Source organism: Eriocheir sinensis, chromosome 16, assembly GCF_024679095.1.
Source record: "Eriocheir sinensis breed Jianghai 21 chromosome 16, ASM2467909v1, whole genome shotgun sequence".
Taxonomy (NCBI): Eukaryota; Metazoa; Arthropoda; class Malacostraca; order Decapoda; family Varunidae; genus Eriocheir; species Eriocheir sinensis.
In genome coordinates this window covers 19,836,704-19,863,478 of record NC_066524.1, presented here as the reverse complement: position 1 = coordinate 19,863,478, position 26,775 = coordinate 19,836,704, and the positions used below count along the sequence as shown (strand labels likewise).

The window sequence follows — 26,775 nt, the reverse complement described above, 5'->3', positions numbered from 1 at the left end:
ACTTATTTTTTATTTGTTTAATTTGTTTTCTTTGTATCATTTTCTTTTTTGCACACTCAAACTTTTCTAATTAAACTGTCACATCAATTTTCTTTACAAATTAAACTGTCACATCAATTTTCTTTACATTTATTTCTCATTTTTTTCCTCTCTCTTTCTCTTCTTTTCTATTCTCCTCTTTCACCTCCTTTATTCACGCTCTTCTTTTCATAATTTCTCTCTTCTTGTGTCCAATTTCCTTTTTTTTTCTAATATTCCAAGCTTCTTTATATTCCCCTACTTACATATTTTTCCTCTCTTTCTCTTCGCTTTTACTTCTCTTTCGCCTCCTTCATTCACGCTCTTCTCCTTATGATTTTTCTCTTTCTGTGTCCTATTTCCTTTTTTTTTCCAATATTCGAAGTTTTTTTGTATTCTCCTACTTTCATTTTTTTTCCCTCTCTTTCTCTTCGCTTTTACTTCTCTTTCCCCTCTTTCATTCACGGTCTTCTTTTCATGGTTTCTCTCTTCTAGTATCCTCTTTTTTTTATAATATTTCAAGCTCCCTTTGTGTTCCTCTACTTTCCTCCAGACCCCCAAACATTATCCTCCTTCCCTTCTTCTCTTCCTCAGTACCCTCCCTTCAAAATTTCCCTTCTCCCTTCCTTTATGTCAACTTTTCCATCTCTCCCTTTTTTCAATATTCTCCCTCAACTCCACACACATATTCCCCTTTCCCTCCTCGTCCCTCTCTCCCTAACTTCCTCTCCCTTCTTTTTTCCACTCCGCTTCCCTCCCTCCCTTTCTCTCTCCCTTCTCTCCTTCTCTCCCTCCTTCCTTCCGGCACAATGTATGCCTTTGAAAATGACCGTATAAATATTTTTTCTTTAGTCACGGAGGAAAGAGAGAACGAGAGAGAATTGGAGGGAACGAGAGGGAGGGAGAGGGAGGCACAGTTTTTGTAAGGAAATTCCCTTCCCCCCCCCTCTTTCCTCCATTTCTTTCCTCCCTCTCATACATCAGTTCTTTTATCATATGCTTTTTTTTTTATCTCTCTCTCTCTCTCTCTCTCTCTCTCTCTCTCTCTCTCTCTCTCTATTCCTGTGTCTGTGTTTTACTTATGCTCTCTCTCTCTCTCTCTCTCTCTCTCTCTCTCTCTCTCTCTCTCTCTCTCTCTCTCTCTCTCTCTCTCTCTCTCTCTCTCTCTCTCTCTCTCTCTCTCTGTGTGTGTGTGTGTGTGTGTGTGTGTGTGTGTGTGCTCATGTGTGATGTGAGGTCTCTCTCTCTCTCTCTCTCTCTCTCTCTCTCTCTCTCTCTCTCTCTCTCTCTCTCTCTCTCTCTCTCTCTCTCTCTCTCTCTCTCTTTCCAATATCTGCATTAAGCAAACAGTATTCACAGCCTGCATTACCCACCACCACCACCACTACCACCACCACCACTACCACCACCACCATCATCATCACTACCACTACCATGAACTTAGCCTTATCACGAGAAACCGTTTACATAGTTACAAGTTCAGCCTTTCTTATAATGTTCTTCCCCTTATAGATCAACACAACCCAACCTAACCTAACCTAACCTAACTTAACCTAACACTCCTAGTATTCGCGTGAGCCCAAGACGAGAGGGTACCAAGCGACTACTTCAGGTCAATTAGTTCGTAAAATAGGCCTTCCCAAGAGGTTTTTATGACTCGTAATTGCAGACTCTTGTTTACACGCGGGGAGGGAGAGTGAAGCCTCGCCCAGGAGCGGAAGCAGCGAGAAGGGGAGAGAAGGAAGGGAAGGGAGAGGGATGAAAAGAGAGAGAAAGAGTTAAAGAGCGAATGAGAGGGAGAGTTAAGGGGAGAGAGAGAGAGAGAATGTTAAGAATCCTATTGTGAGGTTAGTCTTTGTTGGTGTTTGTGTGTTTTAGAGTGTGCGAGGGTGTGTGTGGGTTGTAGGTGGGGGGGGGGGGAGTGAGTTGCCTAGAGAGAGAGAGAGAGAGAAATATGCGAAAATGAGAGCAATTCAAGAGAAAATAATAAAAATCTTGTAGCAAGGGGTTTGATGTTTGTGCGTGCCTTTGTGCGTGTGTGTGTTTTTGTGGTTCCAAGCTACGAGTATGATTAATGTGTGTATGTGTGTGTGTGTGTGTGTGTGTGTGTGTGTGTGTGTGTACTCATATCATTCGTACATACACATACACACATATAATAAATTGAACAGTATACACACAGTACCACATTACATGAAACACACACACACACACACACACACACACACACACACACACACACACACACACACACAGACACATGCAGTTAGGCAAACGCACGTATGTGTTTATACTCGCCTGGAAATTGCTATGGCCTCGTCTCTCTCTCTCTCTCTCTCTCTCTCTCTCTCTCTCTCTCTCTCTCTCTCTCTCTCTCTCTCTCTCTCTCATTTGCCGGGCTAACGAGTGACCTAGAGTGAAGGGTTCTTAGGGGTGAAGAGAAAGAGGAAGAGGAGGAGGAGGAAGAGGAGGAGGAGGAGGAGGAGGAGGAGGAAGGCCGAAGTAAACATTGGGTGTGTTTTCCATCTCCTCTCGGCACGTAACATTACCGCGTCCTCTCCTTTGACTTATTTCACATCATTCTTTCTTGCTTTATGTGTTGCTGCGCTGCGGAGGACACGGATAAATGGATATAGAAAAGTTCGGAGTGTAGGAGAGGTGGATGAGTAAGAAGAGGAGAAGGAGGAGGAGGTGGAAGAAGGGGAGGAGGAGGAGGAGGAGGGAAAAGATGTAGCGTGTTTTATGGTTCCTCCCTTCCTCTGCCTTCCACAGCCTCGCTTCGTATATTTATTTTCTCTGTCTGTGGGTTATATTAAGGTGGTAGTGGCGGTGGTGGTGGTGGTGGTGGTGGCGGGAGTGGTGTGCGTGTGTGTGTGTGCGTCTGTGATTTAATTTTACGTGTAATTCCCTCCATTATTCCAGTCTCTTTCTGCTCTGTTTTTCCTTGTTCTCATTTATCTTCTTCCCTCCATGTCCTGCACTTCATTCTCTCATTCTTCTTCTCTCCCTCTTTCTCTCTCTCTCCGCGTTTGTTCTTCCTCTTCATTACGTTTGTTTTATTTCATCTTTATTATACTTTACTTTCCACTTATGTTCTCATGACTCCTCCTCCTCCTCCTCCTCCTCCTCTTCTTCTTCTTCTTCTTCTTCTTCTTCCTCCTCCTCTACCTCCTTCTTATCTTTCTACTTCTGGAACACTTTAATCTCTTGAAATCTTTCCGTCGTATGTTTTATTTAATTACTTTTGCTCTCTCTTATAAGTTACTCTCTCTCTCTCTCTCTCTCTCTCTCTCTCTCTCTCTCTCTCTCTCTCTCTCTCTCTCTCTCTCTCTCTCTCGTTATTTTCTTCTTTCTCATTCTCTGTTTCTCTCTCATGTACATTTTTCTGTCTTTCTCTCTTTTTCTCTCTATATATTTCTCTCCCATTCATTGCTTCCTTCAGTCTCACTCTCTCTCTTTCTCAATCTCTCTCTCTCACTCACTCTATCTTTCTTACGTTATCTCTCACTCTCTTTCTCACTCCTTCTTTCTCTCTCGTTCTCTCTCTCTCTCTCTCTCTCTCTCTCTCTCTCTCTCTCTCTCTCTCTCTCTCTCTCTCTCTCTCTCTCTCTCTCTCTCTCTCTTTACCGACCCTTGAAAACAGCCATACAAACAACGTCTTAATATCCCCGCGGTGAGTTAGGGGCGCAAGGGCAAACAGGGGAAGGAAGCGGCGGCCACACAGCGCACACAAATCATAGAGGCAAACAACGGTGAGGTTAAACACTTGCCGATAGAAGACAAAGAGGGTGGATTTTACTTGGAATTGGACCACCTGAACCACCACCACCACCACCACTACCACTACCAACAAGAACAATACCATCACTACCCCCAACAATAATACCACTACCACTAACACTATCATTACCATCACCACTACCACCACTACGATCACCACCACCACTACCACCACCATCACTAACAATATCATTACCATCACCACCACTACTAACACTATCACCACCACCACTACCAACATCACCACCACCACCACCACCATCACTACTATTAGGAAAACTACAATTATTTTTACATTTCTCTTACTTTTTCTACGTTGATTTTAGTTCTACGCCATTTATATTTCTCAAAACTAATTTTTCTTGACGTTATTTTACTTTCTTTCCTCTAATTTTCTTTTATTTATTTATTTTTACTTATAAGAACTACACCAACACTTCCTCCTCCTCCTTCTACTTCTACTACTACTACTACCGCTACATCTTCAAGAACAACACCCTCAATAACAACTACTACTACAACTACAACTACTACTACGTTAACTACTACTTCCACAACCATTACAGCTGATTGCATTACCTCAAGCACTCTCCCACGGCCACAGCTAAACAAAACTACAGTCATATAGGTCAGCCTTTACTGGGAAACATGCTTCAGGGGATGCGACTTTGAGGAACTTCTGGGAAAAACACACACACACACACACACATACACACACACACACACACACATACACACACACATACAGACAGACAGACTAAATATGATTATTATTTTTTTACAGGGAGAGAGTGAGAGACAGAGGGATATATATTATGCTTGTCGCTACGTCTGTCTGTTTGTCTGTCTGTCTGTACCACCTTAACTATTTGCTCGTTCTCGTAACTTGATGTTTAATATAAACAAACATGAGACTAAGTTACAATTGCATAAGGATTCGCTCTGTCTGTCTGTCTCGTGTGTGTGTGTGTGTGTGTGTGTGTGTGTGTGTGTGTGTGTGTGTGTGTGTGTGTGTGTGTGTGTGTGTGTGTTTTCTGTGCTAAATATTATGAGATGAAATATGAAGACAAGATAAAAGTAATAAAGAAAAGAAATGAGGAAAGAGGAGAAAGAGGAGGAGAAGGAGGAGGAGGAGGAGGAGAAGGAGGAGGAGAAAAAAATGTGAGCGGACACACACACACACACACACACACACACACACACACACACACACACACACACACACACACACACACACACACACTCAGAGAAACACACGCACGCACGCACTTTAAACTTGGGTCAAACTTACGAGTCCAGTTTCATTAAACGTAATAACTCTCTCTCTCTCTCTCTCTCTCTCTCTCTCTCTCTCTCTCTCTCTCTCTCTCTCTCTCTCTCTCTCTCTCTCTCTCTCTCTCTTATTCTCCCTTTTATCATGGTTTATATTTATTCCCCTTTCTATTCTTATTTCTCGTATTTATTTACAAATCCTCTACTCTCCCCTTCGTCCTCAATTTCCTTTCGTAATCACAACTTTTCATCTTTTAGTTCACAAAGTTTCGTCACTGAACACTAAACGATTTTCTTGTGACCTTCATACTTTCCATCACACTCATGTACTTGAATCCCCTAAATCCCCTTCGCTTCTTTCGTTTATACTTTCACGCATCGTTAGTTCTCTTCTTTTCTTGTCTCTTTCTTTGCTTGATTCATTGTCCATCTTCCTCGAGTCGTGTTTTTGTGCTGTCGTCTTATTTTTCACTTTCTGGGAACATATCATTCGTCTTTGATACCCGCCACTTATCTCTGCTTCCGGACACAATCACTTCATCTGCAGTCCATTAGAAAATTCATATAACTATCCATGACATATTCTTTCTCCATAATTAACACTTGCTAATTCTTTTCCGTGTAATTCTATTCAAAAAGTTTCATTCCCTAGATGCTAAAACTCTTCCGTACTTAGAAATCGACAACAATATATTTAAAATCGATACATTCACATTTTCTCTTTCTGTAATAACCCGTTTTCACTTCTTTCGTATGTATTTCTAGTCAAAGCCTTTCCTTCCTTACTTGTAAATCGACAATATATTTAGGACTAATACATTTTCCTATTCTTTCTCTGTAATAAACAATTGCTACCTTTTTTTCTATGTATCTCCCTCTCTTTCTCTCTGTGTGTGTATGTGTGCGTGTCTCTCTATCTCTCGCACTCCCTCTCTCTCTATCTGTCTCTTTTTACTTCATTCGTTCTGGACTCCGTTTTCTTGTTAGTGGGGCGGGCCAAGTCTCCTCACCTCATATTTTCCTGTAATTTCTTAGCGCCGAGATGAATTGGAGATGTGACCAAACTTTTAAGAATTCCCAATAGATGACGCTAAAACCATTCCGTACTTACAAATCCTCAATACATTTTCATATTCTTCCTCTGTAATAAACACTTGCCACATTTTTTTCTGTGTATTTTCAATCAAAACATAGTAATCAGTCTAACAGTCGACGCTAAAACCCTTCCTTACTTACAAATCCTTAAAACATTTTCATATTCTTCCTCTGTAATAACCACCTGCCACTTCTCTGTATTTCCATCCCAAACCTTTTAGCCAACAGTCAACGGCAAAGTACTAACTCTAACTAATACATATCCACACGACTACACACACACACACACGCAAGTACACCAACCTTGCGTGCTCGTATTCCCCTATCAACCAAACTTTCTTCCTTTATACGCTCATTTACCTTTCATGGCCAACACTTTCCTCCCGTTCCAGACAAACCCTCGCTAGTGGACACCAAAGTTCGCATTGACCCGCGGCGGAACGACCTCAAAGTGCCGATCCCCGTCCCCATGGCTTCCCCGACGCCTGACCCCGGGCCCCACATCGTTGAGGACTCCCCCAGACATGTGGTGGCAGCGGTGGGATCGCCTGCTATAGTCCCCTGCAAGACCCGAAGTATTGGATCCAAATCGGTAAGCACATCAACTCTTGCCTGGCGTGTGTGTGTGTGTGTGTGTGTGTGTGTGTGTGTGTGTGTGTGTGTGTGTGTGTGTGTGTGTGTGTGTGTGGTTGTTGGTGGGCCTTCGTTCCTTGGTCTGACTGTGTGTTGCTTTTCGTCCCTTCCTCCCTGTTCTGTTTATTATGTTCTTCTCTCTCTTCCTCCTGTTCTCCTATGCAAGGCTAGAATCATTGGGTTCGAGTCGGTAAGCACATTAACTTTTGTCTGGTGTTTGTGTGCTTGGTTCTCCTCCTGTTTCTCCGTTTGCCCGTTCGTTTCATGGTCTGTCTGTCTGTTTGTTTGTCATGCTCTCCCCTGTAATACTTTAAGAGTCGGTTTTTGTTTTATATTCTTGATATCTTTTTCATACATTCCGTCACGAAGCAAGACAAAAAAAAAAGTTACAGGAAAAATTTGGCGCACGCACACATATCTACACACACACACACACACACACACACACACACACACACATACTTGAACCCTACACAACTACCTCCCCTCCACACACGTACAGTGCTAAGCCAGCCGCCTCTCACCTTGATGGGTACTCGCGGCAGTAACTCAGGTGGAACGTAATTAGAGAGCCATGGATCATACCCGCCCAGGAGCCTATTAATTCCCCGCGCGAAGGCCAGGTGATCAACGTATTTGGTCCACCTGTACACACACACACACGCACGCATTCACACTCTCACTCTCTCTTTCGCTCTCTGTCTCTCTGGAAGTACTTCGAAGTCCCATCAAATCACTTCTAAATGAGTTTGTATTTGATTGTTTAGATAGGATGAATTCGGCCCACTTATATACACACGCACGCACGCACAAACTAAAACTCTCTCCTTCTCTCTCTGTCTCTCTGGAAATACCTCGAATTCGGATCAAATCACTTCTGAATGAGTTTCTATTTAATTGTTTAGGTAAGATCAGTGTATTCGGCCCACCTGTACACACACACACGCACGCACTCACTTTGACCTCTCTCTTTCTCTCACTGCCTCTCTGGAAATACTTCGAAATTGGATCAAAACACTTCATTATGAGTTTCTGTTTAATTGTTTAGCAAAGATCAGAAAATTCAGGGCATCCATTTCATGTGTGAGTGTCCGTGTGTGCGTGTGTGAGTGTGTGTGTGTGCGTGTGCGTGTGTGTGTGTGTGTGTGTGTGTAGGCCTAATTGAGCCTTCAGCACATCTCTCATCATAAACATTCGGACCGCTTTGCCTTCCTCTACTTTTTCTACTGGTTTTATTTGAGCTCCTCGCCATTCTTTTACTTCAGACACGGATGAACAAAGGCAGGTTGAACGCCTTTGTTGTACTGCTCTTTCATCTTTTCAGGCAGATTTTTAGAAGGAAGATAATTAAAGGCAGAAGCGCTCTCTCTCTCTCTTTCTCTGTGTGCGTGTGTGTCTGTGTCTCTATCTCTCGCACTCCCTCCCTCTCTCTCTCTTTGTCTCTCTCTACTTCATTCGTTTTAGGCTCCGTTTTCGTGTTAGTGGGGCGGGCCAAGTCTCCTCACCTCATGTTTTCCTGTAATTTCTTGGCGCCGAGATGAAGTGGGAGATGAGGCCAAACTTTTATGAATTCCCTCGTTCGCGTTTTTCCTCTCTCTTCGGTAATTACACTTCGGCGGGATAATATGCCATCGCGCCGCCGTGTTTTCCTAAGTTCATGGTATTAGCATTTTCCTGTTAGCGCGGCTGCGGGAGACGCGGGAAGATGTTTGTTGGAGTAGCTGTTTGTGTGTGTGTGTGGGAGGTGTTTGTGTGTGTGTGTGTGTGGGAGGTGTGTGTGTGTGTGTGTGTGTGTGTGTGTGTGTGTGTGTGTGTGTAGGGGGTGCTGTGTCCTTGCATGTGTGTGTTTGTATTATAATATGGGTTTCATGTCTCTTTAAATTTCACACTCCCACGCCTACAACCAAACACACACATATACACACACAAACACACACTTACAAACACACATAACAACATAAACCATACGAAAACAACACAAAAAACACCATTAGACCAAACATTTTATCGATTTACCTTTCTAAACAGACTAACCTTCATGTAAATCACCTAATCAAACCCAAATAAAAACCTAATAACCAGGTAAACGTTCAACTAATTCCCGGAGTAAACAAAAACAACATCAATGACACCGACTTGAGATTCACGCTATGATTGGCTGGTTAAGTGGAAGCCTCAGCCAATCACGTCACGCTTAAAGGCAACGACGAGTTCTGATTGGTGGAGGGAAAGTGTGGGGGCGTGTTTACATTGAAGGCCTCCAAATATTTCTACGCTGATGGCTTTTTTGTGTATTTTTTCATCTCAAACCTTTTTTTTTTTTGAGAATTCGTGGTTTTTTTCTGTCTGTGATTTTTAGGACTCATTTCTTTTTATATATATTCCTTTGTCTCTCCTCTTTTTTGTAGCTGTGAACTTTTTTTCGTATTTTCATCTCTCAGCGATTTTTATTTTCATTTTTTTCTCGAATGCGTGTTTTTTCCAGTTTGTGATTTTTCAAACTCATTTCCGTATGTAATTTTTCATTTTTCAATCGTGTTATCTTTGCTTTTCCTCCTTTTTTTAATGTCGATTCTTTTCATATCGTATTTTCTGCGATTGCTTTCTTTTTTTCGAATTCGTGATATTTTTTCCTGATTGTAATTTTCAGGACCCATTTCTGTTTATCTTATTCATTTCTCAATCGTGTTATCTTTTTCTTTTGCTCTTTTTTTATATTGTGGATTATTTTTTCTCATATTTTCAGCGAATTTTTTTCGAATGCGTGATATTTTTCCAGTTTGTGATTTTTCGAACTCATTTTTTTATATATCTTCCGTTCTTATATCGTATAATCTTTACTTTTCCTCTTTCTTTATATTGTGGATCTTTTTTTTACTATTTTCATCTTCACGCAATTTTGTTTTCTCGAATGGATGACTTTTTTCCCGGTAAGTCATTTCTGGAACTCATCTCTATTTATATATCTCCGGTTCTCATCTCGTGTTATCTCTGGCTTTCGTATTTTCGTTAGTTTTCGTTTTTTGTATTGCGGGTTCTTTTAGTTTTGCATTTTCATCTTCAAGCGATTTATTTTTTGTCGAATCCGGGATGTATTTTCAGGTTATGATTTTTAGGACTCAACTCTTTTTATATATCTCCGGTTCTCATCCCGTGCTACGTTTGCCTTTCCTCTTTTTATGTATTTCTACTCTGCCTCTGAACAAAAAATAAATGGACAGGATATACGAGACAGCTATTCCTTCCCTTCCCTTTTCGTTTAAGTGCTTCGGAAATATTTATGTTCTCGCTGCTTTTCTTCCCTTCCTCCATATATTTTTGCCTTTAGAAATATGAAAGTGAGTGGTGCTGTTTTTTCTCTCTCCTTTCCTTTAATATTTTGTGAAGTATAAAGCTGAACGTCATTAGAATTATCTTTACTATCTTCTAAAGCACCATTATTTTCATCACCATGACATATACTATCACTAATAACACCACTACAAGCATTACCACAACCAGTATCATCATTTTCATCACCACCATCACTACACCACAAATACCATCACTAACGTCACCATCACCACCACCACCACCGTCACCATCTCATTCCCTTCACACTGCAGCCTCGAACAACATAACAAAGAGAGCAAAATTCCACCAGGTGACATATTTATACCTGTAAAATCCATACCTTCCAACCGTGCGGAAAAAAAAAATCTCGGTGAAAAAAACTAAAATATTTACCCGGATTACAAACTTTCCCTTTTCCTATATTCCTCTCCTCTGACTTTCACCGCGATCAAGGGAGGTGTAGAACAGGGCAGGGGCAAGGTTTACGTGCTATGAATGTGTCGGATTAGGAAATTGGACAAGGAAGGGAGGCGTTGTTATGTCAGGGGATTCTTGTACGGTATTAGGTTAACGTGGTAGCGTGGAAAGGTGAGGAGGAGAGGCGTGAAGTGTGTGTAGGCTTGCTTGTATGTAGATGAGATGGAGTTTAGGTGATCCGCTGTGTTGTGTGTGTGTGTGGGGGGGGGGGGGGGATATGTGTGTGCGTGTGTATGTGAGTTTGTGGGTTGTGTGTGTGTGTGTGTGTGTGTGTGTGTGTGTGTGTGTGTGTGTGTGTGTGTTTAGTTAACTCTGTGTGTTTATCTGTATCTTCGTCTGTCTGTCTTTCTGTCAGTCTGTATGCATGAAGTTTTGTTTTTTTCTCTCTCTCATACATACATACACAGACACAGACTCCCCTCACCCCTAATAAAAGGACCCCCCCAGTCTCCCACACACAGATCCCTCCCTCTTCTTCCCCGCACGCTCAAACACAGACACACACACCTCCGATTCCCACATTCTCCCCCCCCACACCGGCGTAGCGAGGGAGTGCGCCACAATAACTTTTCCGATAGTGGCCTCCTGTTCGCGCCAAGATAGCACTCGTTTTATGATCGGCCAGACGTGCGGCTTCCATCCCGCCCTAATACTGCTGCCACGAGCGGTATCTGGCGGCGAGGAGTGACGGGCGGGACGAGAAGAAAAGAGTGTCGAGGCGATGGTTTGAGGGGAAGGATTTTTTTCTTACAGCAGAGGAGACAGCTCAAGGGCAAAGAAAAAAGGAAACAATAATGAAAAAAAAGCCTGCTATTCGCTGCTCCTATAAAAGCACTGAGGAGTGGCCGAAAGATAGGTCAATTTCGGGAGGAGAGGTGTCCTGATTCCCTCCTCTTGAAAGAAATACAGATAAAAGAAGATTGTTTCAGAGTTAACCAGCGTGAGGGATGAAAGAGTGAGGATGCTGGTTAATAACTCTTGCATAAGAGATTTTGTCAGTAAAGGGATGAGCTTGAGTAGAAAGTCGTGTGCGGCGAGGCAGCGGGAGGGGGGGAGGCATGCAGTTAGCAAGTTCAGAAGAGCAATCAGCACGAAAATATCGATAGAAGATAAAAAGAGAGACAACATGGCTGCGGAATTTAAGAGGTAGACGACTCAGTAAGAGGAGGAGAGCTGAAGAGACGGAAAACCTTAGACTCCACTCTGTCCAACAGAGCCGTGTGAGTGGAGCCACCCCCACACAAGCTGGACTGCATAACTCGAGTTGAAGAGCTAATTTGGAGGGAAATAAGATGATCCCTCAACAAAATCAGCTTCGTTTATGTTTATGTAAGTTAATGTATGTCTCTAATGGTTGCTCCGTCCTCGGTCTGTCTTCTTAAACGTATGAAAACAAAGTGAAAGGAATTTTTATTTGGGATATTTCTCTTTGCAAGCTCTTTCTTGTATACAACCAGAGAGATGTATGAATTTCCTAATGGCTGCTTCGTCCTTGACCTGTCTCCTCAATCATAAACAAGTAAGTGAAGATAGAAGGCTTTTGGATGATCCCTCATTGTAATTTGCTATTTTCATATCAGCAGAGATTCACGGGGAATACTTAGTGATTTGTTTAGCTCTGGTTTTGTCTTCTAAAAAAAAAAGAGAGTAAGTAGGCCAAGGAGAAAGACAAATGGGAAATCACTTACTAAAATATGTTTTTTTTATATGAGACGGAAGTTGCGGGAAATATCTTATGATTTTCCCTCTCGTGCTCTGTTTCCTCGGCCATAGAGAAAATAAGGTCAATATGGGAGGCATCTGGACGACTCCTCATAAGATCTATTTCCTTTTGATAAGCAGGAAGTGGTAGGAGTTTCTTAATGTTTGTTTCGTCCTTCATCTGTCTTCTCAATCATAAAGAAAACATAAGTAAGTCAAGACGAAAGACAAATGGGAAATCCCTCACTAAAACATGTTTCCTGCATACGAGAAGGAAGTTGCGGGAATTTCCTTAATGTTCGCCTCGCCCTTGGTCTGTCCGCTTAGCCATAAAGAAAATAAATAAGCTATGGCGGGAGGCGTTTGGCTGACTCCTCATTGAAATATAGTTCCTTCATATGAGCTGCAGGTTACAGAAAACACTTAGGAATTGTTTAGCCTTTCGTCTGTCTCCTCAGCCATAGAGAAAATAAATAAGCTATGGCGGGAGGCATTTAGCTAAATCCTCATTGAAATAAAAGTTCCTTCATAAAAACACATAATAACTGTTTAGTCACGGGTTCTGTCCCTTCAGCCATTAAGAAAATCTCTAATTCAAGGTAAGAGGCATTTGGGCGATTCTTCGCTGCTCTGTTTCCTTTTTATACGCACCAAGTTGTAGGAAACACAGAATGATTTATTAAAGTTCATATGAGCAGCAAGTTACAGAAAATACTCATGATTTGTTTAGCCACGGGTTCTGTCATATCAATCCAAGCAAAAGTACGTAAGGCAAGGTGGAAAGCAATGTGACAGACTCCTCATTGCAATCCGTTTCCCTTATATTTTATCTTTATATTATATCTTTTACAGGATCTGCGATTAGTGGGTTTTTTTTTCCCTCACACTTGTTTTTGCCCTTGAGTTGACACCTTTACTGGAAAAAAAAAAAAGCTGCAAGAGACGTGAATTTCCTGTTGGTTGTTTTTCCTTTGGTCTGCCTTCTCGAATATAAAAAGGATAAGTGAGCCTGTTCATCTGGCGCCTAGGCATCGTTTGTCAGCTCAGAAATGTTTATAACACTGTTTACTTATCGCTTTTCTCATCAGTCTTTGAACCAGGGTTGAAATAAATATTTTCATCCCATAGAGCAAAGTCTCCTGAACGCTACGGTGCGATCAGATCATAGATAAAACGTGACATGAGCATAACACAGAACGGTTTCTAAGGGTGTGTACAGCGACGACGCATGACTGCCCGCTGTTCGTCTTTTTGGTGCTTCTCCTATTCCAATCTATAACTAACTAATCTATTCTTTCCTTATTTTTCCAGATATTTCTTTTTATTAATTCGTATGCTCGTCTTTTGGGTACTTTTCTTATTCCAATCAATAACTAACTAAGCTATTCTTTCATTATATTTTCTAGTTATTGCTTTTCATTAACTTCTATGCTCGTCTTTTTGGGTTCTTTTCTTATTCCAATTTATAATTAACTAATCTATTCCTCGTTCTTTATTTCTAGTTATTTCTATTCATTAACTTTTATGTGTGTCTTTTTTGGTACTTTTCTTATTCCAATTTATAACTAACTAATCTATTCCTCGTTCTTTATTTCTAGTTATTTCTATTCATTAATTTTTATGCCAGTCTTTTTTGGTACTTTTCTTATTCCAATTTATAACTAACTAATCTATTTTTCTTTCTCTATATTTTCTAGTTATTTCTTTTCATTAACTTCTATGCTTGTCTCTTTTGGTTCTTTTCTTATTCCAGTCTATAACTAACTAATGCATCCTTCGTTCCTTATTTTTCTAGTTATTTCTTTTCATTAACTTGTATGCTTGTCTTTTTTAGTGCTTTACTTATTCCAATTTATAAGTCACTAATCTATTCTTCGTTCCATATTTTCGAGGTATTTCTTTTATTAACTTCTATGCCTCTCTTTTTAGTGCTTTTCTTATTCCAATTTATAACTACCTAATCTTTTAGTCGTTCCTTATATTTTCTAGTTATTTCTTTTCATTAACTTTTAAGCCTGTCATTTTAGTGCTTTCTTATTCCAGTCTATAACTAACTAATTTATTTTTCTTTCCTTATTTTTCTAGTTATTTCTTTTTATTAACTTCTATGCTCGTCTTTTTGGTGCAGTTCTTATTCCAATCTATAACTAATTAATGATTTTTTTCCCCTTATTTTTCTAGTTATTTCTTTCATTAACTTCTATGCTCGTCTTTTTGGTACTTTTCTTATTCCAATTAATAACTAACTAATCTATTCTTTCCTTGTTTTTCCAGTTATTTCTTTTTATTAACCTGTATGCTTGTCTTTTTGGTGCTTTTCTTATTCCAATTTATAACTAACTAAACTATTCTTTCCTTATTTTTCCAGGTATTTCTTTTTATTATTTCTATGCACGTGTTTTTGGAGCTTTTCTTATTCCAATTTATAACTAACTCATCTATTCTTCCCTTATCTTTCCAGGTATTTCTTTTAATTAACTTCTATTCCTGTCTTTCTGGTTGACGATGAATGCAGCGAAAGAAGTGCTTTTCTTATTCCAATTTACAACTAAGTAATCCATTCTTCGTTCCTTATATTTTCTAGTCATTTCTTTTTATTAACTTGTATGCCTGTCTTTTTGGTGCTGTTCTTATTGCAATCTATAACTAACTAATCTATTCTTCGTTCCTTATATTTTCCAGGATTTCTTTTTACTAATTTGTATGCTGTCTTTTTTGTGCTTTTCTTATCCCAGTCTATAACTAACTAATCTATTCTGCGTTCCTTATTTTTCTAGTTTTTTTTTATTAATTCTATGCCTCTTTTTTAGTGTTTTTCTTATTCCAATTTATAACTAAGTAATCAATTTTTCTTTCCTCTTATTTTCTAGTTATTTTTTTAATTAACTTTTATGCTTTTCTTTTTTGGTGCTTTTCTTATTCCAATTTTTAAGTAACGAACTTATTTTTCTTTCCATATTTTCTATTTACTTCTTTTTATTAACTCAATGCTCGTCTTTTTGGTACTTTTCTTTATTCCAGTGTATAACTAACTAATCTATTCTTCGTTCCTTATTTATCTAGTTATTTCTTTTCATTAACTTGTATGCTTGTCTTTTTTAATGCTTTTCTTATTCTAATTTATAGGTAACTAATCTATTTTTCTTTCCTTATTTTCCAGGTATTTCTTTTTGTTAACTTTTATGCTTGTATTTTTGGTGCTTTTCTTATTTTTCTATTTACTTCTTTTCATTTACTTTTATGCTCGTCTTTTTGGTACTTTTCTTATTCCAATCTATAACTACTAATCTATTTTTCTTTCCTTATATTTTCTAGTTATTTCTTTTTATTATCTTCTATGCTTGTCTTTTTGGTTCTATTCTTATTCTAATCTATAACTAACTAATCTATTCCTCGTTCCTTATTTTATCTAGTTATTTCTTTTTATCAACTTATATGCTCGTCTTTTTGGTACTTTTCTTATTCCAATCTATAACTAACTAATCTATTCTTTCCTATTTTTCCAAGTATTTCTTTTTATTAACTTGTGTGCTTGTCTTTTTGGTACGTTTCTTATTACAACCTATAACTAACTAATCTATTCTTCGTTCCTTATTTTTCTAGTTGTTTCTTTTATTAACCTGTGTACTCGTCTTTTTAGCGCTTTTCTTATTCCAATTTAAAACTAACTAATCTATTCTTTTTCCCATAATTTGTACTTATTTATTTTTATTAACTTCTATGCGTGTCTTTTTTGGTGCTGTTCTTATTCCAATCTATAACTAACTAATATATTCTTCTTTCCTTATTTTTTCTAGTTATTTCCTTTATTAACTTCTATACTTGTCTTTTTGGTGCTTTTCTTATTCCAATCTATAACTAACTAATCTATTCTTCGTTCCTTATTTTTCTATTTATTTCTTTCATTAACTTCTATGCTTGTCTTTTTTGTGCTTTTCCTATTCCAACTTATTGAATAATTAATCTATTCTTCGTTCCTTATTTTTCTAGTTGTTTCTTTTATTAACCTGTGTACTCGTCTTTTTAGCGCTTTTCTTATTCCAATTTAAAACTAACTAATCTATTCTTTTTCCCATAATTTGTACTTATTTATTTTTATTAACTTCTATGCGTGTCTTTTTTGGTGCTTTTCTTATTGCAATCAATAACTAACTAATCTATTCTTCGTTCCTTATTTTTCTACTTATTTCTTTTTATTAACATCCATGCCTGTCTTTTTTGGTGCTGTTCTTATTCCCATCTATAAATAACTAATCTATTCTTCTTTCCTTATTTTTCTAGGTATTTCTTTTATTAACTTCTATGCTCGTCTTTTCGGTACTTTTTTCATTCCAATTTATAACTAACTAATCTATTCTTCGTTCCTTATTTTTTTAGTTATTTCATTTCATTAACTTCTACGCATGTCTTTTTTGTGCTTTTCTTATTCCAATCTATAACTAACTAAAGCGTTCCATTTTTCTTCTTATTTCTTTCCATTAACTTCTATCCCTGTCTTTTTTAGTGCTTTTCTTATTCCAATTTGTAACTAACTAATCTATTCTTCGTTCCTTATATGTCCAGGTATTTCTTTTTATTAAATTCTATGCTCGTCTTTTTTGGTACTTTTCTTATTACAATCTATAAGTTACTAATCTATTTTTCTTTCCTTATATTTTTCAAGTTATTTCTTTTTATTAACTTGTATTCTTGTCTTTTTTGGTTCTTTTCTTATTCCAGTCTATACTTAACTAATTTATAATTCGTTCCTTATTTTTCTAGTTATTTCTTTTCGTTAACTTGTATGCTTGTCTTTTTTAGTGATTTTTTTATTCCAATTCATAACTAACTAATCTATCCTTCGTTCCTTATTTTTCTAGTTATTTCTTTTCATTAGCTTATATGCTTGTCTTTTTTAGTTCTTTTTTATTCTAATTTATAAGTAACTAATCTATTCTTCGTTCCTTATTTTCAAGGTATTTCTTTTATTAACTTCTATGCTTGTCTTTTTTGGTTCTTTGCTTATTCCAATCTATAAATAATTAATCTATTTTTTGCTCCTTATTTTTATCTATTTACTTCTTTTTATTTTTTTGTATGCTTGTGTTTTTTGGTTCTTTTCTTATTCCAATTTATAACTAACTAATCTATTCCTTCCTTATTTTTCCAGGTATTTCTTTTTATTATTTCTGTGCCTGTTTTTTTTATACTTTTCTTATTCCATTTATAATTAACTGATCTATTCATCGTTCCTTATATTTTCTAGACATCTCTTTTTATAAACTTATATGCTTGTCTTTTTGGTGCTGTTCTTATTGCAATCTATAACTAACTAATCTTTTTTTCCCTTATTTTTCCAGGTATTTCGTTTCATTAACTTCAATGCTTGTCTTTTTGGTACTCTTCTTATTCCAATTTATAACTAACTAATCTATTCATCGTTCCTTATATTTTCTAGTCATCTCTTTTTATTAACTGGATTTTATTAACTATAAAAAGAAATAGCTAGAAAATATAAGGAACGAGTTAGTTAGTTATAAATTGGAATAAGAAAAGAACCCAAAAAGACGAACATAGAAGTAATGAAAAGAAATAACTAGAAAATATAAGGAAAGAATAGATTAGTTAGTTATAGATTTAAAATAAAGAAAAGTACCAAAAAAAGACAAGCATAGAAGGTAATGAATAGAAATACCCCCCAAAATAAGGAATGAATAGATTAGTTGGTTATACATTGGAATAAGAAAAGAACCAAAAAGAAAAGCATAGAAGTTAATAAAAAGAAATAACTAGAAAAATAAGGAACGAAGGATGGATTAGTTAGTTATAGATTGGAATAAGAAAAGAACCAAAAAAGACAAGCATAGAAGTTAATAAAAGAAATAACTAGAAAATATAAGGAACGAAGAATAGATTAGTTAGTTATAAATTGGAAAAAGAAAAGCACTAAAAAGACGAGCACAGAGGTTAATAAAATAAATAACAAAAAAATAAGGAAGGAAGAATAGATTAGTTAGCTATAAATTGGAATAAAGACACTTACAAAAAAGACGAGCATAGAAGTTAATGAAAAGAAGTAAATAGAAAAATATGTAAAGAAGAATATATTAGTTAGTTTTAAATTGGAATAATAAAAGCACCAAAAAAGACAAGCATACAAGTTAATAAAAGTAAATAGCTAGAAAATATAAGGAACAAGGAATAGATTAGCTAGTTATATTCTGGAATAAGAAAATTACCAAAAAGACGGGGATAGAAGTTAATGAAAAGAAATAACTAGAAAAATAAGAGAAGACTAGATTAGTTAGTTATAGACTGAAATAAGAACAGCACCAAAAAGCACACAAGTTAATTAAAGAAATAAGAAGAAAAAGAAGGAACGACAAATAGAGTAGTTAGTTAAAAATCGGAATAAGAAAAGTACCAAAAAAGACAGGCATAGAAGTTAATGAAAAGAAATAACTAGAAAAATAAGAAAAGAATAGATTAGTTATAAATTGGAATGAGAAAAGTACCAAAAAGACGAGCATACAAGTTAATAAAAAGAAATACCTGGAAAAATAAGGGAAGAATAGATTTTTAGTTATAGATTGGAATAAGAAAAGAACCAAAAAGACGAGCATACAAGTTAATAAAAAGAAATAACTAGAAAAATAAGGAACGAAGAATAGTTTAGTTAGTTATAACTAACTAATCTATTCTTCGTTCCTTATTTTCGAGGTATTTCTTTTATTAACTTGTACGCCTGTCTTTTTTAGTGCTTTTCTTATTCCAATTTATAACTAACTAATCTATTCTGCGTTTCTTATTTTTTTCAGGTATTTCTTTTTATAAACTTCTATGCCTGTCTTTTTGGTATTTTTCTTATTCCAATCTATAACTAACTAATCTATTCTTCCGTCCTTATATTTTCCAGGTATTTCTTTTTATTAACTTGTATGCTTGTCTTTTTGTGCTTTTCTTATTCCAATCTATTACTAACTAATCTATTTTTCTTCCCTTATATATTCTAGTTATTTCTTCTCATTAACTTTTATGCCTGTCTTTTTAGTGCTTTTTTTATTCCAATTTATAACTAACTAATCTATTCCTTCTTTATTTTTCCAGGTATTTCTTGTTATTATTTCTATGCTCGTCTTTTTCGTGCTTTGCTTACTCCAATTTATAACTAACTGATCTATTCTTCTCTTATTTTTCCCGTTATTTCTTTTCATTAACTTCTATGGCTGTCTTTTTGGTACTTCTCTTATTCCACTTTATAACTAATTTATTTTTCGTTCCTTATATTTTCTAGCTATTTCTTTTTATCAACTTAAATGCTTATCATTTTTGGTGCTTCTCTTATTCCAATCTATAACTAACTAATCTATTCTTTCCTTATTTTTCCAGATATTTCTTTTTATTAATTCGTATGCTCGTCTTTTGGGTACTTTTCCTATTCCAGTTTATAGATTACAATAAGAAAAGAACAAAAAAAGACAAGCATACAAGTTAATAAAAAAGAAATAAGAAGAAAAATATGAAACGCAGAATAGATTAGTTAGTTATAGATTTGAATAAGAAAAACACAAAAAAGACAAGCATATAAGTTAATAAAAAGAAATACCTGGAAAATATAAGGAACGAAGAATAGATTAGTTAGTTGTAGATTGAAATAAGAAAAGCACCAAAATGACGAACATGCAAGTTAATAAAATAAATAACTAGAAAATAAGAGGAACGAAGGATAGATTAGTTAGTTATAGATTGGAATAAGAAAAGTAATAAAAAGACAAGCATAGAAGTTAATGAAAAGAATTAAATAGAAAAATATGGAAAGAAGAATAGATTAGTTAGTTATAAATTGGAATAAGAAAAGCACCCAAAAAAAACAAGCATAGAAGTTAATAAAAAGAAATAACTAGAAAGTATAAGGAAAGAATAGATTAGCTAGTTATTGACTGGAATAAGAAAAGCACTAAAAAGACGAGCAAAGAGGATTATAAAAGAAATAACTAGAAAAATAAGGAACGGAGAATAGATTAGTTAGTTATAGACTGGAATAAAGAAAAGTACCAAAAAGACGAGCATATGAGTTAATGAAAAGAAGTAAATAGAAAAATATGGAAAGAAGAATAGATAAGTTAGTTATGAATTGGAAAAAGAAAAGCACCAAACAAGACAAGCATACAAGTTAATAAAAAGAAATACCTGGAATATTAAGGAAAGAAAAATAGATTAGTTAGTTATAATTTGGAATAAGAAAAGCTCTAAAAAGACGAGCATAGAGGTTGATAAAAAAATAACTAAAAAAATAAGGAACGAAAAATAGATTAATTAATTATAGATTGGAATAAAGAAAGTACTAAAAAAACGAGTATAGAAGTTAATGAAAAGTAAATAGAAAAATATGGAAAGAAGAATAGATTAGTTAGTTATAAATTGGAATAAGAAAAGCACCAAAAAGACAGGGATACAAGTAATAAAAAGAAATAGCTAGAAAATATAAGGAACAAGGAAAAGATTAGTTATAAATTGGAATAAGGAAAGAACACAAAAAGACGAGCATAGAAGTTAATGAAAAGAAATAAATAGAAAATATAAGGAAAGAATAGATTAGTTAGTTATTGATTGGAATAAGAAAAGTACCCAAAAGACGAGCATACGAATTAATAAAAAGAAATATCTGGAAAAATAAGGAAAGAATAGATTAGTTAGTTATAGATTGGAATAAGAGAAGCACCAAAAAGACAAGCATAGAAGTTAATAAAAAGAAATAACTAGAAAAATAAAAGGAAAGAAAAATAGATTAGTTAGTTATAGATTGGAATCAGAAAAGTTCCAAAAAAGACTAGCATAGAAGTTAATAAAAAGAAATAACTAGAAAAATAAGGAAAGAAGAATAGATAAGTTAGTTATAAATTGGAATAAGAAAAGCACTAAAAAAGGCAAGCATACAAGTTAATGAAAAGAAATAACTAGAAAAATAAGGAACGAAGGATACATTAGTTAGGTATAGACTGGAATAAGAAAAGAACCAAAAAGACAAGCATAGAGGTTAATGAATAGAAATAACTAGAAAATATAGAGAAAGAAAAATAGATTAGTTCGTTATAAAATGGAATAAGAAAAGTACCAAAAAAGGCAGGCATAGAAGTTAATGAAAAGAAATAGCTTGAAAAAAAAAGAACGAAGAATGGATTAGTTAGTTATAAATTGGAATAAGAAAAGAACCCCAAAAGACGAGCATAGAAGTTAATGAAAAGAAATACCTGGGGAAATAAGGAAATAATAGATTAGTTAGCTATAGATTGGAATAAGATAAGTACCTAAAAAGACGAGCATAGAAGTTAATAAAAATAAATACCTGGAAAAATAAGGAAAGAAGAATAGATTAGTTTGTTATAAATTGGAATAAGAAAAGCACTAAAAAAGACAGGCAGAGAAGTTAATAAAAAGAAATAAGAAGAAAAATAAGGAACGAAGAATACATTAGTTAGTTATAAATTGGAATAAGAAAAGTACCCAAAAGACAGGCATAGAAGTTAATAAAAAGAAGTAAGAAGAAAAACGTGGGACGAGGAATAGATTAGTTAGTTATAGATTGGAATTAGAAAAGAACCAAAAAGACAGGCATTGAAGTTAATTAAAAGAAATAACTAGAAATAATAAGGAAAGAAAAATAGATTAGTTAGTTATAAATTGGAATAAGAAAAGTACTAAAAAGACGAGCATAGAAGTTAATGAAAAGAAGTAAATAGAAAAATATGGAAAGAAGAATAGATAAGTTAGTTATAGATTGGAATTAGAAAAGAACCAAAAAGACAGGCATTGAAGTTAATAAAAAGAAATAGCTAGAAAATATAAGGAACGAGAAATAAATTAGTTAGTTATAAATTGGAATAAGAAAAGAACCCAAAAAGACGAGCATATAAGTTAATGAAAATAAATAACTAGAAAATATAAGGAAAGAATAGATTACTTAGTTATTGATTGGAATAAGAAAAGTACCCAAATAACGAGCATACGAATTAATAAAAAGAAATATCTGGAAAAACAAGGAAAGAATAGATTAGTTAGTTATCACAAATGTAGCAAGTTGTGAGGAAATACCTAATGATTGTCTCCTTCGTTGCCTGCCTCCTACACCCAAAGAAAAACAATAAGACACTCGATGACAGGCAAAGAAATAAGGACCGAGGCTGACGTGACTTTAAAATTGGTCCCGGCGAACTCTTCACCTTCACGGCAATTATTTCAGACTCAGGCGCTGCTTCGGAATAACGAGTGGGGGTCGCCGAGGCGTGGTCTGATGCAGTGTAGTTTTCATAAAGTGGAAACGTGAATATTTTTTCGACCAGACAAACCATGAAATACAATAGAAAGAATTCCATTGTCGCTTTTAAAAATGACGGTGAAATTATATTGGTGGATGGAGTGGATGCATTTTTTTAATAAACTATGGAAAACACTACAAAAATCAATATCGTGACTTTTAAAATTTGACGCTGAAAATATATAGACGAGAGTAGGTGCATATATTTTTTAACTAGAAAACCCATTAAATACACTACATAATGATTTAGTTGCCCTTAAAAGTCGATGCTAATAATATAACAAACACAGATGGATGAAGAGGGAACATATACTTTATTTAAGACAAACTATAATATTATATACTATACAAAAAATAAAATCGTTTGGAAATTTATAACACTACTACTAACTTTAATACTAATAGCAATAAAGATAATTATGCCACTACTACTATTACTACTACTACTATACTACATGAAAGATACATTGAAGAAGGGGTTGGATAAGTTCATGGATAGTGAGGTAAGGTGGGCTTAGATTTACAGGAGCTGCCTTGTACAGACCCACCGGCCTCTTGGAGACTCCTAATGTTCTTATGTTCTTATACTACTACTACTACTAATACTACTTCTACTACTTCTACTACTACTACTGATGATAATAATAATGACGATAATAATAACAGTAATAACAACAAATTATCAACGGCCTAACATTGATTAGCCCTCCCCCAAAAATAATAATAATAATAACACTCCCAGCCTTTGCTTCATAATGTATGGGGACCGAGTAGCCATTTTCAAGCTAATTACCAGGCCATTAGTCGCGCCACACGTGTTTACCTGGTTAGCGGAGAGCCCCGGAGTGCGTTACCTGGCCGTGTAATAAATAAGTGAGTAATGCGCTTCCCGTGCGGCCAAAATACTGCGAATCACGATGTTAATTATTCAATGAAGACCAATTGCCCGCCATTTGCTGTCCATTTTTCTGTAACATTATTTAACAGGATTATGAGGGAAATGTAATATATCTCTTTTTTTGTGTGATTTGGTTATATCAGTCAGCATTATTTATTATATTTGGTTTTATTATTAGTCTCGTGGTCTGTTTAATTTTGTGATGTTTTATTATTTTTTTCGTCAGAGTTTGTAGTGTTTTTTAAGGGGGGATTTTTTTTTATTTTGTCATAACTGTCTTCGTTATTTTCTTTTTGTTATATCAAACATTATTATTATTCTTTATTTAGTATTATTTTCGCTCTCGACCTCTGATTGATTTTTTATATATTTTCTATTGTACTATTTTTCGTCGGTAATATCTGTCTTCATTGTTACTATTCCTGTTCATTATTATTATTATTATTATTATTATTATTATTATTATTATTATTATTATGGTTTCCGCAGTCTGTTTAATTTTTGTAATATGTTTTGTTGTATTTTTTTTTGCGATAATGGTTTACGTTATGTTCGTTTTTGTGATTATTTGATTAATTGTTTTTGACGTTGGTATTTGCGTTTTAAAAGTATAATTCGTTCTTTCTCTTCGTATGTGCCAAACAATAATTCTAATTCATTTGCTCATATTTGTACGTTAATGCTCTTCTGAATTGACTTTTATAATCTCTTGTAAACACTAATAAAGTTTCTAACCGGTTCTTGCAATGATATCCACTCTAAATAATATACTTTTGTTGATTTGTCGTTGATATTTGCCATTTAAATGAATTATTCGCTCTTTCTCTCCATAATTTCTAAACTATATTTGTGATTCATTTGTTTATATACATGTACTTTTATGCTGCTTGATTTATATATATTCTTTTGTCTACACTAATATATTTTTCTCATCCGTTCTTGCTATTTACCTTTTGAAACTATAATTCGCTCTTTTGGCTTGATTTATATATATATTATTTTGTCTACACTAATATATTTTTTTCTTATCCGTTCTTGCTATTTGTCTTTTAAAACTATAATTCGCTCTTGTTGTTCGTAAGTGCTAAACAATATTCGTAATTCATTTGTTTATATTTTTACCATAATACTCTTCTGGAATGATTTTTTATATACCTTTGTCTACTCGTCTTTACACTCCTCTACACGGTCAGTGATTACCGGGCTTTTTATTCTCCTTATTTTCTGTTTGCCCTTCAACTTCAAGAAGAGGGTATTAGGACACCTCTCCTCCCGAAATTGACCTCTCTTTTTGGCCACTCCTATGTACTCTATTCGGGAGCAGTAAGTAGCGGGCTTTTTTTCATTGTTTTATTTTTTTCACGCCCTTGAGCTGTCTCCCTTTCTGTAAGAAAAAAAAACCTGCCTCCTTTACTAAAAAAAATACAGTAATAAATCTTCCTAATGGCGCCAGTGTCGATATATACTCCAAATAACACACTTCGTTCGCTTTACTTTCGTGCTGTTGTATCGTTAGTAACTTCAGCCGCCATAAATCAATTTACTTGTGGCCGTGAACTTTTATCGCCAGGTATTAATAACTTTATACCAACATTTTTTATTTATATTCAGTTCCAGGAACGGGAATATTATAACATATAGACCGCGAATAAAATTAACCGCGTGGAAAATACCTAAAAAACGTCACTGGAGAGCTTTTGGAATAATGAGCGAGGGATTCCGGGAACTATTAGTAACCCTTTTTGGACGAGGACGAAGAAATAACAGACTTCAGGGCGATATATTTTACGCTATCAATATTTAGACCAACGGTTCGGAGTTGAGCACCGAAGCCACGCGCATATATAGCCTATACACCCATCTTCAACTTTACCTTACCTTTAACATTTTGGACTCTATTATTCCCTGATGAAGAAAGAGTAAATGCAAAATAGCGCTCAAGTCACATTAGCCAAACGGCCTGAGGCGACCGTAGCGTTACCAAATTATCCTGCTCCGTATTTTCCGTCGATATTTTCTTGTTACTGACTCATAACTATTGCCAAAACTAACCTATAACTAACGGTTTTAACGATAACTTCAATTTTCTGTCGTTACTTGTGTAGGTACGACAATTTGGGGGTCTGGAAACGATTGATGGAAGGCTCTACGTATGATAATATGGAAAAAAATACTCTCTATATTCAACGGTTTCAATACTAACTTAAATTTCCTATCGATATTTATGTGGGTACAACAGTTTGGGGGTCTGAAAACGATGACTGGAAGGCTTTACTTACGACAATATGGAAAACCACCTCACTATTTAACGGTTTTCACAATAACTTCAACTTCTTATCGTTCTTAGTTTGGGTACGACAGTTTGGGGTCTGAAAACGATGAATTCAAGGCTCTACGTACGATAACCTAAACCTCAGAGCGACCATCAACGTCTTCAAGATACATAAGGGGAGGAAAAAATCTTGGGAGTCTGGATATCAAAGTCCGTTAGCATCAGGGGGTCACCGAGGGTCAGCGGGGCGTCAGCATAGAGCCACAGGGGTCACGGAGGGGGGCAAGGGGTCATTACAGGGTCATCACCACAGACTAATGACCTTGTGGGCCGACGAGGAGGCTAATCACCCCATGAACATCTTTATCACCTCGTTCGCCGCCCAATCTTCCCGGCGAAAAGGAAAAAAAGTATGTCCATTATTATTTACATCATTATTTCCCTCGTACGGACATCACGATTAAGCAGGGAGAGCAACATGACGGTACTTCTCCCATTTTCTTCCTGGTTATTATGCAGAAACGACCCCTTACATGCTTCCCCGTCTTCATATTCCTCGGTGATTAGGTAAACGGCAACTGGAAGACCGTGTATGACCTGGAGACCGTGTGTTGCGGAAGACGTGGGAAGGATGGACGTAAGGGAGGGGAGACTATGCGATTGTTAGGAGTAGGAGAGACTCATGGCCCCGTGAGAAGGATGGACGTAAGGGAGGGGAGACTATGCGATTGTTAGGAGTAGGAGAGACTCATGGCCCCGTGAGAAGGATGGACGTAAAACGAGAAGAAGAAGAAGAAGAAGAAAAATAAAAAGAAGAAGAAGGAGGAGAATGAAAAAGGAATAAAAGTAAGGAATAAGAACACGAATATGAATAATAATAAGAAGAGGACGTAGCACAAGAAAGGAATGAAGAAGAAAACCGAGAAATGGAAGAAGATGAGGAATAGGAAGAGAATGAGAAGAACGAGAACAAGAAGTGATGGAGGAGGAGGAGGAGGAGGA

At 35.8% G+C, this 26,775-nt stretch overlaps 1 protein-coding gene and 1 long non-coding RNA gene across 2 annotated transcripts in view; one reads left to right on the top strand and one right to left on the bottom strand.

Moving 5' to 3' along the window:
* Window positions 1-26,775, bottom strand: part of LOC126999502 (uncharacterized) — a 68,640-nt gene that overhangs the window by 302 nt on the left and 41,563 nt on the right. The window lies entirely within an intron of this gene.
* Window positions 1-26,775, top strand: part of LOC126999500 (zwei Ig domain protein zig-8-like) — a 64,612-nt gene that overhangs the window by 341 nt on the left and 37,496 nt on the right. Inside the window, exon 2 of the mRNA XM_050862146.1 lies at window positions 6,558-6,757. Within this exon, the coding sequence (XP_050718103.1) occupies window positions 6,558-6,757 (200 nt within the window). The remainder of the gene's footprint in view (window positions 1-6,557; window positions 6,758-26,775) is intronic.